Raw genomic sequence first — 14,170 nt, forward strand, 5'->3', positions numbered from 1 at the left:
TAGAGCATACAGAAAGAAAATAAATATACAAAAAAAGTCTGATGTCCCTCTGGACACTTATGAAAGCATGCATTTTTAAATACTTGTTTGGAAAGAGGAGATTCTAAATAATTTTGCCACCTCAGTATTGTTGTTTTTATATCCAATCAATGATTTCAGGTTGTTAGGAAAATAAAAAATTATTAATTTTTTTTTTTTCTGATAAAAATGATTGGCTTTAAATACTAATTTTAAAAATAAAAGTTATATTAAGTATACAAATAGTGTGTGAGCCTAAATCTGCAATATAGGAATATGTATTAAGACATTTCATGTCTATTACTACAGTCAAATAAAGAAATATCTGAACAAAATATTTTATTGTGAAAAATAAGCTTTGACTGGTTATTTCAGAAAATTTTTTTTTTTTTTTTGATAAATACTATTATAATTATTTTGAAAGAAAAACTTAATCATGATTTTAAATGACCAAAAAAAAAACTACATCAATTAACTCAGGTTGTTAAAATTTAATGGCTCCTTAAGGAGTGTTAAAACCTCAATGAAAATTAGTTATCTAAACATGTTGTTTTGTAAACGAAGATTTGAAAGTAGTTGTTAAAAAAAATTTTTAATCAATAATTTTGAAGATATTGTTGCCTAATAACAAGTAACAATTAATAAACATAACTAGAAAATTCTTAGATGTTTGTGGTGCTTGTTTTTAGCAAATTTTTACACTTGTAAATGATATTTATTTTGAGAAGTAAAGTGAAGCTGGTGAAGGCAAACAAATCTTATATATATTATGCATATCTTTTTTTTTTTTTTTTTTGTTATTCACCTCCTCAAGGCCGAGAACGCCACTACAGATGAGGAGGCTACTTAATAGTGTTTATAACCCTCTCTTAACTCTATAACTCCGAAACATGAACCTTGAGGAACAAGGCCGCTGCGCGGAGAAACAAGTTAGCGCGGTACTACCAGGGACGTGGTGGGGATCGAACTCGGAACCTCTTGCTTATGAAGCAAGCGCTTTACCACGACACCACTACCACTATCTGATGAGTGTTGATAAGTGAAAAAGTATTAAAATTAAAAATTAAAATGACTAAAAACAAATGTTAAAAAATAAAAAATTCTAAGTTTAAAAATTTCATTAAAGAATATTTATATAAATATTTATTATTAATAATATATTAGCAATAATTAGTTAATTAATAAAAAATATTAAAAAAATAAACAAATGAAAAAGAGTTCCAAAGGATTTGATTAACCGCCGCACCGCACAATATTGTAACTCAATAAGTTAATTATAGTAGTCACAAGCTCAGTGTATCAACCCTAATTCTAACCCTGACTCAGACATCATCAAGAAATGGTAACAAGTTCATCATAATTTGGCTACTGACTTGTTTAAGCATGGTTGAACATTTAGGTTCATAGAAAAAGTAACTGGAATAGCATTAGAAATTATCCAGTCATCTGATTAAAAAGTACAAAACGTTTTGATATGTGATAAATCAGCAAAGATCCGATGCTAAGCGTAATATCTTGGCTTTTATCAGCACCAAAAGTGTTAAGTCTTCTTGAAAAAGAGTTTTGAATACAAGTGAGTGCATTACTTTTTACAATTAATTGAAAGAGAGCGGATTTAAAGCCAGAGTTCCATGCAATAACTATTTCTTTCAAAAACCCTTAGAGACCGAAGACTAGTATTTGCTCAAAAGTATGTAAATATGCCAGTATCATTATGTAAGAAAGTTTTGTGGACTGACAAGTCGAAGTTTAATCTTATGAAGTCAGATGGAGCTCAAAAGTGTTGAGAAAAACAGATGAAGCATTCAAGGAACAGTAAAATTTGATTGAGGCAATATTATGGTCGGGGGGATTGATGGCTCAAAACAGAAAAGAAATGCAGTTGTTTATTGATCAAATTATAAACTTTAAGGTTTATGTTAATCTTCTCAATGAAAATTTTCTGGCTTCAACTAAAAAATTGTGGTTTAGAAAACATTTTATCTTTCAACTAGACAACAACCCTAAGCATATGTCAAATAAAGCTAATAAGTTTTTTATCCAGAAGCAGGTTGAGTTACTTAAGTAGGCAGCTCAAAGTCTAGATCTTAATCCAATTGAACACCTGTGGACCTCCTGGAATCAAAAAAGTTCCAGATAATGTCTAAAAGAAAAGAAGAGCTAAAGATCATGAAGCTTGATCTGCTAGAAGCTAAAGATCTCCTAGAAGCTTGGGCTCAAATCAACCCAGATGCAACAAATAAACTAGGATCAGAAACATTAGTCAAGTAGAGAAGGTAATTGACATTAGTCATTAGAGACATTTAGTCATTAGAGACATTAGTCATTAGAGACATTAGAGACATTAAAGACATTAGTCAAGTAGAGAAGGTAATTGATTCAGATAGTCTGGAAAGCCATTTAGAAAGTTGACTATTTTTGTTAGAAATTGAGAAAAGCAAAAGTTGTGGGCCTTAATGCCTGAGAGTCACTGACACTAAAGCCAAGTCATTCAGTGTGATGAGTATTAAAGTCACTAACAACAACGGTGTTGGTTGAAGGATAAAGAGAATGAGAAAGGCCTTAGTCAATTTGATCAGAAATAATATGAGAGCGATATAGAACAAAAAGAAAGGTTATAGAGTGAAGTGGTACTAAATGAAAGCACATAAAAAAATAGTCTGTGGATTTAAACCTAGTTTCCAGACTAATGGGTGAATTTTTATGAATGAAATGCCCAGGTCAAGCATGTGACTATTGGAGTCTTTACAAATTAAAGGAAGATAACTATCAGCACTACAATCACAAGATGAGACAGCTGAACGGAAATTAGTCCTACTAATTTAAAACTAGTCTTTACTAATAGCATATAGGTCTGGTGAACTTTGCAGGAGGTAAGACTCAACAGAAGAAAAATTGTTTTTTTAATTAAGACAATGAATATTAGTGATAGATTTACATGGTTTTTGTGTTTTATAGTTTTTGGTACTTTACTCATTTTTGAATTTGTTACAGTACTTGACTCAAAGCACAGACAGTAATATTAAATAGTCCAAGCAATTACTTTTAATAAACCCTAAGTCATAACAAAGGGCTCCAAATGTAGCCTTAACAATGCACACTGAAAATACGAACAGGGACACCAACCATGTGCAACATGACACTGTTAGTACTCTGATACTTATAGCTGTCAATGGAATCAGCCTCTCTGAGAGCTACCACAAAGTTCAGGAAACCTGAATACCACCCTTCCTCAGAACCATAAAACTGAGTTTTAGAATGAGTTGCCTAGTCATAAAAACAGAGACACAATCTAACCTGGAAACAATGTGTTATAAGTACATCTATGTCAGCTTAATGGATAAAAAAGGGATGTAGCAGATAAAAATTTACCCCATAAGTCTTTGCCTAGGAGACCTTCTACAAGACTGTAGCTGGATGCACTTAACGTTTGCCCAAAATGAGTATTTTTATCAAGACACCACCTCTAGCCTTAACTCAACCAAGAGACCTAAAACAAGGGGTGTGTTAAGTCAGAGTTGGCTTCTCCTAGCCTTTGCCTAAAAAAGCATATCCTACAAGGCAGCAGGACATGAAGCAGGTTGTACTGGATTACATGTTACCATTTATTTTTTAACCATTCTGTGAGAAATTGTCAACTTTTTTCTGTAAACCAATACTATGGTTAATAAGGATTGATAAATGCTTTATATAAATTGACAGAGTTTTTTAAAATTTCTATCTGAATAATATTAAGACAGTTAAGATTTTAAGTTAATGATTCAACAACTTGATGAAGCATTGTTGCTGGTTTTTAAGGTATTGCAACACATTAACAATATTTAATTACGAAATAGATTCACAAAAAAAAAATTGAAAAAAAGTTTCATAATATCTTTATTTAATATTGTTTTTTTTATTTTGTAGATTTATTTATTTGTTTTGCCTTTACTGTAGCAGTCCCCTCAATTTTGGTGAGGTAAATATGTTAAATAAAAAGGGGAAAAATTGTGAAATTAAAAAATTCCACTAAACATATACAATAAGTAAATACTTATTGAAAGTAGCACAAAATTTTGACAATTGGTGTTTAATTTTTTTTTGAACTTCCAAGTTCAAAAAAAAAATTCAACACCAATTGTCAAGGAGGGAGAAGAGATTTAAAGAGGGAGGAGGAATTTTCTTTTTTTTTTCAAAGTATAAGTTTAATAAAGATATTAGGGTAATTTTAACTTATTATATTATTTATTAATTGATATATTTTTTGTTTAGAAAGCAAATGCTGCTATCATGAACATAATTACAGTGTCTGGAATAATAATATCTCTCTTTTTCTTACTTCTATCTTTTTTAACTTTCTTATTTGTCAGGTAATTTTAATTAAAAATAGCATAAATCAAAAATAAAATCTTTTTTTTTTTTCTGAAATTAAATTAGTTTCTTTTAATTTATAAAAGTTACATAAATGGCTATTAAATTATATTTTATGTAAGACATTATATTATAAGTTATATTAGAAGCAAAAATGTTGTAATAGTTATTGAGAAAGAACTATAGAGTTTTTTATCTATTGATAAAGAGCAGTGGAGCTTTTTATATTAGTTATTAGGCTTATTGAGAAAGAGTAGTGGAGCTTTTTACTAGAGCCAAAAGAAAGAGTAGTGGAGCTTTTTACTAGAGCCAATAGAAAGCTAGTGTTTCTGGTTCTTAAAACTATCCAAAAATAAAAATATCAACAGTAATTTTAAATTTCAAGTTTTTTAAAATATTTTTTTATTTTTGAATAGTTGAATGGTTTGTAGTACTTGTATTTTTTATACTTTTTTCTATTTGAATAATTAAGTACCAGGTATCAAGATCAAGTTTTGATTTTTTTATGAGCCATCCTAAGCTATGAAAAAAAATTGTAATTTCATAAGCCTGATAGTTATTTTTTTCATTACTTTTATAGTATTTATTTTACAGTTTATTTATAACAATTTAACTATTCTGTTGTTTCAGATGTTTCATAAAATTACTTTTTAGATCTATCCAGTCCATTCGAACTACTATACATAAACATGTTGTTGCTTCATTGTTCATTTCACAATTCATATTTTTGTTTGTTGATCGAGCAGATAATAAGGTATAGTATTTTTTTTTTCATTGTTTGTTTGATCATGATCAAGCAGATACAGTGACAGATCCAGGAATTTTTGGTGGAAGGGGGAGGGGGGTTTGATGATGTTGAAATATTTTTTTAATTTGCACCCTATTTTTGTCTCCTTAAAAAAAAAGGTCCTCAATTTCTGAGATATTTTTAGGACTTTTAGATTCTGGTTGGGGGGTTGCATACTTCATAACTCCTTCCCCCCCCCCCCCCCGCTGCCCCTTCCCTCCTGGATCCGTCACTGAGCAAATAATAAGGTATAGTAGTTTATTCCACAATTTTTATTCTTTAAAAAATTAAATTTTTTTTTTAATAAACAACATAAAATTGTATGGTTTTGAATAGCTTCATTTACCTATACTTGACTAGGTACATTTACCTATGACTGGTCAAGATCAAAGGCTGGTCTAGAATGAAACACATTATGATTATGTTGTATAAAATAATAAAATCAAATACAGTCAAAATTATATTAATACTAGCTGCAACAAAATATGTTCTTTATGTGTACGTTATGTGTTCTTTTATGTGTACATATATTTAATTAAAGAAAAAGTTTGAGAATAAAAAAAATTAAAAAAAAAAAATTGTTTTATATATATTTACAGATAGTTTGTCAAGTAATTGGTGCATCACTGCATTATTTCTTTTTGGTTTCATTTTTTATGATGGGATTTGAAGGAGTTGTTCTTTACTTAATGCTTGTTAAAGTTTTTCGCGTATTGAATAATTCAATGAGAAAATGCTTAAAATATATTGCATTGTGTTGGGGTGAGTAATATTGTTATGTTTTAAAAAATTATGAATCTTTAAATTAAGGTAACACCTTCATTTAAAGATTCATAATTTTTTTTAGCATTTTCAAATAAAAAATTCATTTATATATATATAAATATTATATAAATATATATAGAGATATATATATATATATATATATATATATATATATATATATATATATATATATATATATATATATAGACAAAACAAAATCATAAATAAAATGTAGAATATATTTTAAAATTGTTAAATTAAATATATATATATATATATTTATATATATATACATTTACATATATATATATATATATATATATATATATATATATATATATATATATATATATATATATATATTTTTATATATATATATATATATATATATATATATATATATATATATATATATATATATATATATTTATATATTTATATATATATACAAAACAACCTCTTTAAATATTAAAACTATTTTATTAACAATACATGTTTTTCCACTAGTCATCTTTTTTTCAGTCATCTTTAGTTAAAATTAAATGTTTAAAATTTATTCAAATACATATAAAAGGTAGTTAAAAAAATCAATATAAAATGTAATTATTAAAATTATTAAAATGTAATAATTATTAAAATGTAATAGTACAAACTTTTAATATTACAATTACTAAATACAATATAATTATATTATTATAATTAAATGTATTAAAAGTTTAACAAAACATAGTAAAGAATAAATAGGAAGTAACAAATAAAAAAATATCTAGTATCATACGGACATTGTTAACTTGTTTATTTAACCAATTTATGAATTTTTTATCTAAAATGGAAAAACACTTATCATTTAATTGCATGAAACAATTTTCATTAGCATGAAGACGTTTATAGATATGAGACTTTTTTCTCTTTGCTTAGATATCTGCATCTTAAATAGTTTAACTTAAGGAGTTACATCCTGCACACACAAGTTTATAGACCGCAAATGATTTGAACTCGAGAGCAATGGGATCTTTAAAAGAAAAGAATTTTGAAATTTTAACTGTTTTAACTACTTAATTCAACTGTTGTTTTTTTTTGTTTATTTTTTTTTTTTTTTTTTTTTTTTGTTAATTAACCTTCCCAAGGCTGAGAAGGCCATTACAGGCAAGGAGGTTTCTTAATTGTGGTTATAATCCTCTCTCAACTCTATAACTCCAAAACACAAAACTTGACGAACAAGGTCGTTGTGCGGAGAAACAAGTTGAGTGCGATACTACCAGGGACATGGTGGCGATGGAGCTCGGAACCTCTTGCTTCTGGAACCACTACAGTTATCAAACGCAATATATTTGAGTACTTGATTTCATTTTTTTTTAGTTGAATCAGATATTTTTTTCCAATAAAATTTTTTAGTTGCAATGGAGTATTGGTGTTAATTTTGTTTTAAACAAGAGTTATATATTTTTTAAAATTAGCTAAAATGGGTACATGTTTCTATGAAATACTTTTAAGAGGTTGTTTATATTGGAGTGAAACCCAAGTTTAGTTTTATTGATTTTTAATGTTCTATAGATTGAGCATTTGATGACTATCTGTGTAAGAAAATGGAGAAAAACTATAAAAATTAGTGTTAAGATCATAATAGTTTTTTTTTGTAAAAAGTGACAAACCAAGATAGTGCTGAATAAAGAAGTTATTTTATGTAGTTTTACTACTAAGAACAATATTTTTGAAGTTACTTCTTCCATAGTAAAAGCAATAGAAATTTGTCTTCTGTTTATATAGAAAAAGATTCATATCATTAATATGAAAAGTTGATGATTTGAAGAAGAAACAAAAGTACATTAAAATTAATAGATTTTGTTGTATTTTTTATTTGCAATATTAACAGTTTGTAGATAATTACATTTAAGTACTTTTTTTTAAATTATCTTTATAGGTATTTAAACAAATTTTAAACGTTTAATTTTACTAAAGTTGACTAGTGGTAGTCAAAACATAGCTTTTTGTTATTAATGTTTCCAATAAGGTTGAGATAAGATATAAGGTTGGTCATGGTAATGCATCAATTTTTATGCTTTTTTAAATAAACCACAACACTTTTGCTTTGTGGTAAGTTGCACCATCTTGCATAAACAGTTTCCAATTTTTTTCCTTAATCTACCATGTAGGGAAGCAACTGATTTTTCAGACCTTTAACTGAGAACAGAATGAATTTGACATTTAACAAAAAATAACAAAATACTTTATCATGTACAAATGACAACTTATCTATCATATACAAATAACCTACCTTATCAGGTGTGAATTAAACCTGTCTATTTTAAATAAGTTGTAAAATAAATGAGAGGTCCTAATTTGATGGTCAACTACTGTGCATATATATAAATATAAATATGCACAAAGTATTTTAAATATTTTCAAAATGCAGGATTTGCAATACTAATTTTATGTGCCACTTTAAACATTACTTAATTAAAAAAGTAATTAGTGCACATATATATATATATATATATATATATATATATATATATATATATATATATATATATATATATATATATATATATATATATATATATATATATATATATATATATATATATGAGCCGAATTATTACTTAAAAAAGAAATAAATAGTATGATACCATATATGATGTTTTAATGCTTATAATATTATTACACATACTATTAAAGATGTTGCTTACATTTTATATATATATATATATATATATATATATATATATATATATATATATATATATATATATATATATATATATATATATATATATATATATATATATATATATATATATATATATATATATATATATATATATATATATATATATATATATATATTATCCTCTATATATTTTTTGCTTTTATATAAATATTTTATAGCTTTGCCTATTTTGATTGTAACATTGAACTTGGCCATTGATATCCGTGCTTATGGTAAAAATCTTAACCAGTGAGTTAAAATATTTAGTAAAATCTGTTCAACTTGCTTTATTCATGTTTTAAATTTGTATGTAATTTTAGTGTATATTTATTTAGTTGTTGGTTGTCAGCACGAAATGGGTTTACTTGGAGTTTTGTTGGACCTGTAACCCTGATTATTTTGGTATTTACTGAATTTAAAAAACTTTTTGTTTTATAAAAATAAAATTGTGGTAGTAAATATAAAAAATAAATCCTAATTTCATACTTAAGTTAAAATAAGTTCTAACTTGCTCACTTCTGAAAAAAAATTTTTTTTACATTATAGTGTATATTATCGTGTATATTAGGTATTATATTAGTCCCAAATAAGAACAGTTTTGAAAAATATATGCTGGTACCCCCTTTATGTATTCTATATGATAAAAAAAACACTGGTTTTGAAAATTTTTTGAATAAAAAATATTTTTAGGTGTCCCCAAGACCTTTAAACATATAACAAGTTCCAAAAATTATCAACAACAAAATTTTTTTTAAAGTGTACCTAGTGAAGCAAAATGATATGAAAATTTTAAAAATAATAACTATATTATATAAAAATAAATGTTAGGTTTAATAGCATGAAAAATAAAGTTTATTAACTTAAAGAGGAAAAGCGGATTTTTACCAATTTTTTTGACAATAATTTTTTAGTAAGTTTTTTTATAATATAATTATAATTTTTAAAATTTTCATATGATTTCACTTCATTTCAGACCCAACATGATAAAAAAAATTATGTGTACAGATGCAGAGAAAATGTAAAGACCTAATAGTACATATAGTGTGTGTTTATATATATATATATATATATATATATATATATATATATATATATATATATATATATATATATATATATATATATATATATATATATATATATGTATATATATATATATATATATCTGCTATATATAGGGCTTCCAGTTCGAACTTATTCATGTTCAAACATTCAAACTTTTGCCAATTTTAAAGTGGTTCAAGTTCAAACTTTTTTTCTCTAAAAGTTTAAACATGTATATATATGAAAGTTAGGTTTTTTTATTATCAATTTTAACAGTTAAACCAAAATCTTTTTTAAATTGTTACTTTTTTAGACAGCTTTCTTTACTCTTAACTTTTGTTGTGCAATACTTTTTTTCAAAAGCAACACTTTTAAAGTCAAAAATTGAATATGTAAACAAATGATTAAGAATGTTTTAAAATTAAAATAGTTGTGTACGTTATATACTTTTAATTGTTTAAGAAATACTAATAGTTATATACTTTTAAGTGTTTAGGAAATATCATGGTGAAATAGTTTGTTAAAATTTATAGATTAAAAAAAAAAAAACGAGTTAATATAGCTAATAAAAGACAAGCTAATAAAAGTTTTAGTTGTGGGAAATAAATAATATGGATAAGTTTAAAGATGTAAGCACAACTAGAAGATCTGAGGCATGGGGCTATTTCGAATTTTCCAAAGAATTACAGAGTTTAAAGTGTAAAATCTATAAAATTATTCTCAAAATACCTGTATGTCATTAGGAAATAGTAGATAGAGCCAAATAGGTACAAGCAAAAAGTTGAATAGATATAACCAAAAAGATACACGCAAAAAAGCTTGAATTGAGTCAAGGAAATCCAGCATTCTATATCCTAGGCAGTAAACATATTTAGAGTTTTTAGGCGTTTTTCTATTTACAGTATTTAAACTTTATTAAACTGTGGTACTTTAGTTGGTTGCTTAGCAACTAGTTTTAATGTATTAAATTTAGTTATTTTTAATTTAGATCAATTTTTACATATTCATTAAAACTCTACTAGTGGTTTCATCAAAATCAAAGAAACGTAGTTCAAATGCAGCTTTAATTTGGTTTGTGTAATATTTATTTTTTATAAGTTTTTTACAAAAGTTTATTTTACATCTCAAAATAAAAAAAATCTTGTTTATTTTAGAATATTGTTGCATTATTCTATAATGTTTCTATACCTAAATTTAATTTTGAAAAAATTGTCACATTATTCCTTTTTCCTTTATTAAATCCTGAAAAATTGTTGCATTAAAGTTTGATTCTTATAAATGTTCCTCTTTTAGTAAATTTTACAAAAAATCAAACCCGATATTTGATTTTTTGTAAAATTTTATTAAAAGATGAACATTTATAAAAATGTATATAAAATCCAGTATTTGGAATGAATCTGTAAAAAATTATTAGCAGGTATTTTTGGAAAGCCCATAATAATATTCTTTAATATATCTTAAAAATATCTCTATATCTTAATTTATTTTTTATCTTTTTACCACAAAAACAAAAACCCAACAATTGCAGTTACAGTAAGCCATGATTTATTTAAACAGTACTGCAATCATTTTAAGAAAATTTTATGAGATAAACCAAAGTAGACTTTTATTCAGAAGCAAAGGAGACTTTGGTTTTAAAAGATTTTGCTTTTTAGTTTATAACTACTACCATTATGGTTTTTAAATATTCTTTATAGGTTCTGGATTAAAAGTGCATCTTTAGTGCTTTGCATTCTTGGAATTACTTGGATAGTTGGTGTATTCTATATTAATGCAGATACTCTTTTTTTTGGTTATATATTTACAATTGTGAACAGTCTGCAGGGCTTTTCTATTTTTGTTTTCCACTGCTTGGTAGATGCTAAAGTAAGTTAACTTTTTTATTTATTATTAAAAGTTTGTTTTTTGCTCTATTTTACTCTTTATTTTATCATCTCTTAATGAAAAGAAATTTTGAACATTTTTTTAAAAAAAACAAAGATTTTTAGAATAATTCTACTATATTTACTTTATTAAGTATATGTGTATACACACTAAATTTATCACACTAAATTTAGTATTTATACACACATATTTGTGCCTATAATTATATTTATAACTCTATGCTAATTATAAGTTTCAGTCAAAGCATTCTGATTACGTCAGATTCTGGTCAGTGTATTTGTATTCAATAGTTTACTACAATTTTACAGTGTATAATGTATAAACAATGTTTATCGCACTTTTTTCCACACAAAAAATTTGGAATCTTTCTCATCTTACATTTCTGTTAATAAAATAAAAATAATCACAATAACCTGTTATATATAATAAACTTTGATATAATACTTATATAATAGTTATATTATATATAACTGTTATATATAATATAACTGTTAATATAACAAACTTTAATAGAATTTTCAAAAAGCATTTCTAAATTTGTTTTTTGTTTTTCTTGTTCATGAATTGGGACAAGTACTTAAAATGTCAACAAATGTTCAAATTGTATACTATCAATTCCCATAGTTTAGAGCTCTACTAGTTGTACAAGTTGTCCCTAAAAGTGAAAAAAGTTTTCTACAAAAACTTTTTTTTTTGTTTATTCAATACACTGTTTCACAAAAGTGAGAAAAAAAACAAAGTTAGATTTATCTTTTTTCGTTCTGCCAACTTTTTATATAAGTACAGAAATAATATTTTATTTTTAAATATTAGGCGTCTGTTGCAGAAAAAACTTTAAAAATAAAAAGATATTCGTTATACACATTTAGTAATATCGAGATTTAGTAATTAAATATTGAGAATTTTCAAAAAGCATTTCTAAATTTGTTTTTTGTTTTTCTTGTTCATGAATTGGGACAAGTACTTAAAATGTCAACAAATGTTCAAATTGTATACTATCAATTCCCATAGTTTAGAGCTCTTTTTTTCATGCTCAGCAAGCATATTTTATTTAAATTTATACATATATATATATATATATATATATATATATATATATATATATATATATATATATATATATATATATATATATATATATGTATATATATATATATGTATATATATATATACCTATATATATATATATATATATATATATATATATATATATATATATATATATATATATATATATATATATATATATATATATATATATATATATATATATATATATATAAATATATATATGTATATATATATATATATATATATATATATATATATATATATATATATATACATATATCTATATATATATATATATATATATGTATATACATGCGGTAGTGGTGTAGTGGTAAGAGCGCTCGCTTTGTAAGCGAGAGGTTCGGAGTTCGACTCCCACCACGTCCCTGGTAGTACCGCGCTCAACTTAGTTTCTCCGCGCAGCGGCCTTGCTCGGCAAGGTTCGTGTTTCGGAGTTAAAGAGTTGAGAGAGGGTTGCACCACGAATAATGACTAAAAAAAAAAAAATAAAAAAAATAAAAAAAATAAAAAAAAAAAAAAATGAGTATCCTCCTCGACTGTAGTGGCCCCCCTCGGGCCTTGGGGAGGTGAATTAGCATATCATTAGCTCAACTTTATAAATTTTATAAAGTCTTCTCTAAAAAAGACTTTATAAAATTCATAAAGTCTTCTTATATAGTTTATCTTATGAATGTCTTAAGGGTCGTCCATAAATTACGTCACGTAATTTTCGACAGTTTTGAACCCCCTCCACCCCCACCCCTTTGTCACAACTTTGTAACTCTTTAGTAACAAGTCTTGTATGAGTCGCCACGAAACACAACCCCCTCCTCCCTTCCTTAGAACGTGACGTAATTCATAGACGACCCCTTATTATTAGTGTCTTTATCAAATCTTATAAATTTAGTAATATATGCATTATTAATATGCATTAGACATAATTATGCATTGCATATAAGTAAATAATACTAATAAATTAAAAATGTATTCAAGGTTCGTTCAGCTTGGAGAGATTTATTCGGATTAGAAAAAACCTATCCATATTTATCAAGAAGTAATCCCACTGCAGTATCTCCAAATCAGAAATATTCAATTTTTCTTAGGAAAAAACGGGTAAACGTTTTCTATTAGTTTTTTATTATTATATTATAGTTATGTTATACTATTATTAATATCTTTTTTTTCATTTTTATTGAAATTTATTCTATTTATTTGGTTTTCAATAAAAAAAGTTTTCGTGAAACTTTAATTTTTATCATGGTACTACAGTTGCCACGGTAACATAATTCATGTACATGTATATTAGTGTGGACCAAAATTGAGAAATGTGCATCAAATATTATACACCATCATCAGTTTCTGTAAAATTTAGCTATATTGACTATTATAAACAAATGTTAAAAGAAGTATATTTTAAACGGTTTACACATTATTAAAAACATGCTATTATTTAAATTACGCACAGTTAGTGAATGCAGTTAGTGGTATTTGATTGACTAAATTCATAGGGTAACTACGAATTTAGTGTCTGCTTGAATGGG

General features: G+C 25.4%; 1 protein-coding gene across 3 annotated transcripts in view; it reads left to right on the forward strand.

The window, feature by feature from the left end:
• The window catches only part of LOC101238289 (adhesion G protein-coupled receptor E3), a 70,093-nt gene that overhangs the window by 55,435 nt on the left and 488 nt on the right, over window positions 1-14,170 (forward strand). For all 3 annotated transcript variants that reach the window (XM_065801218.1, XM_065801219.1, XM_065801220.1), the window contains exons 14-21: window positions 4,270-4,367; window positions 5,023-5,122; window positions 5,755-5,917; window positions 8,810-8,879; window positions 8,966-9,032; window positions 10,663-10,745; window positions 11,372-11,540; window positions 13,623-13,742. In XM_065801218.1, coding sequence (XP_065657290.1) covers window positions 4,270-4,367; window positions 5,023-5,122; window positions 5,755-5,917; window positions 8,810-8,879; window positions 8,966-9,032; window positions 10,663-10,745; window positions 11,372-11,540; window positions 13,623-13,742 — 870 coding nt within the window. The remainder of the gene's footprint in view (window positions 1-4,269; window positions 4,368-5,022; window positions 5,123-5,754; window positions 5,918-8,809; window positions 8,880-8,965; window positions 9,033-10,662; window positions 10,746-11,371; window positions 11,541-13,622; window positions 13,743-14,170) is intronic.

The sequence above is a fragment of the Hydra vulgaris genome, chromosome 07 (genome assembly GCF_038396675.1).
Source record: "Hydra vulgaris chromosome 07, alternate assembly HydraT2T_AEP".
In the NCBI taxonomy this organism is placed as follows: Eukaryota; Metazoa; Cnidaria; class Hydrozoa; order Anthoathecata; family Hydridae; genus Hydra; species Hydra vulgaris.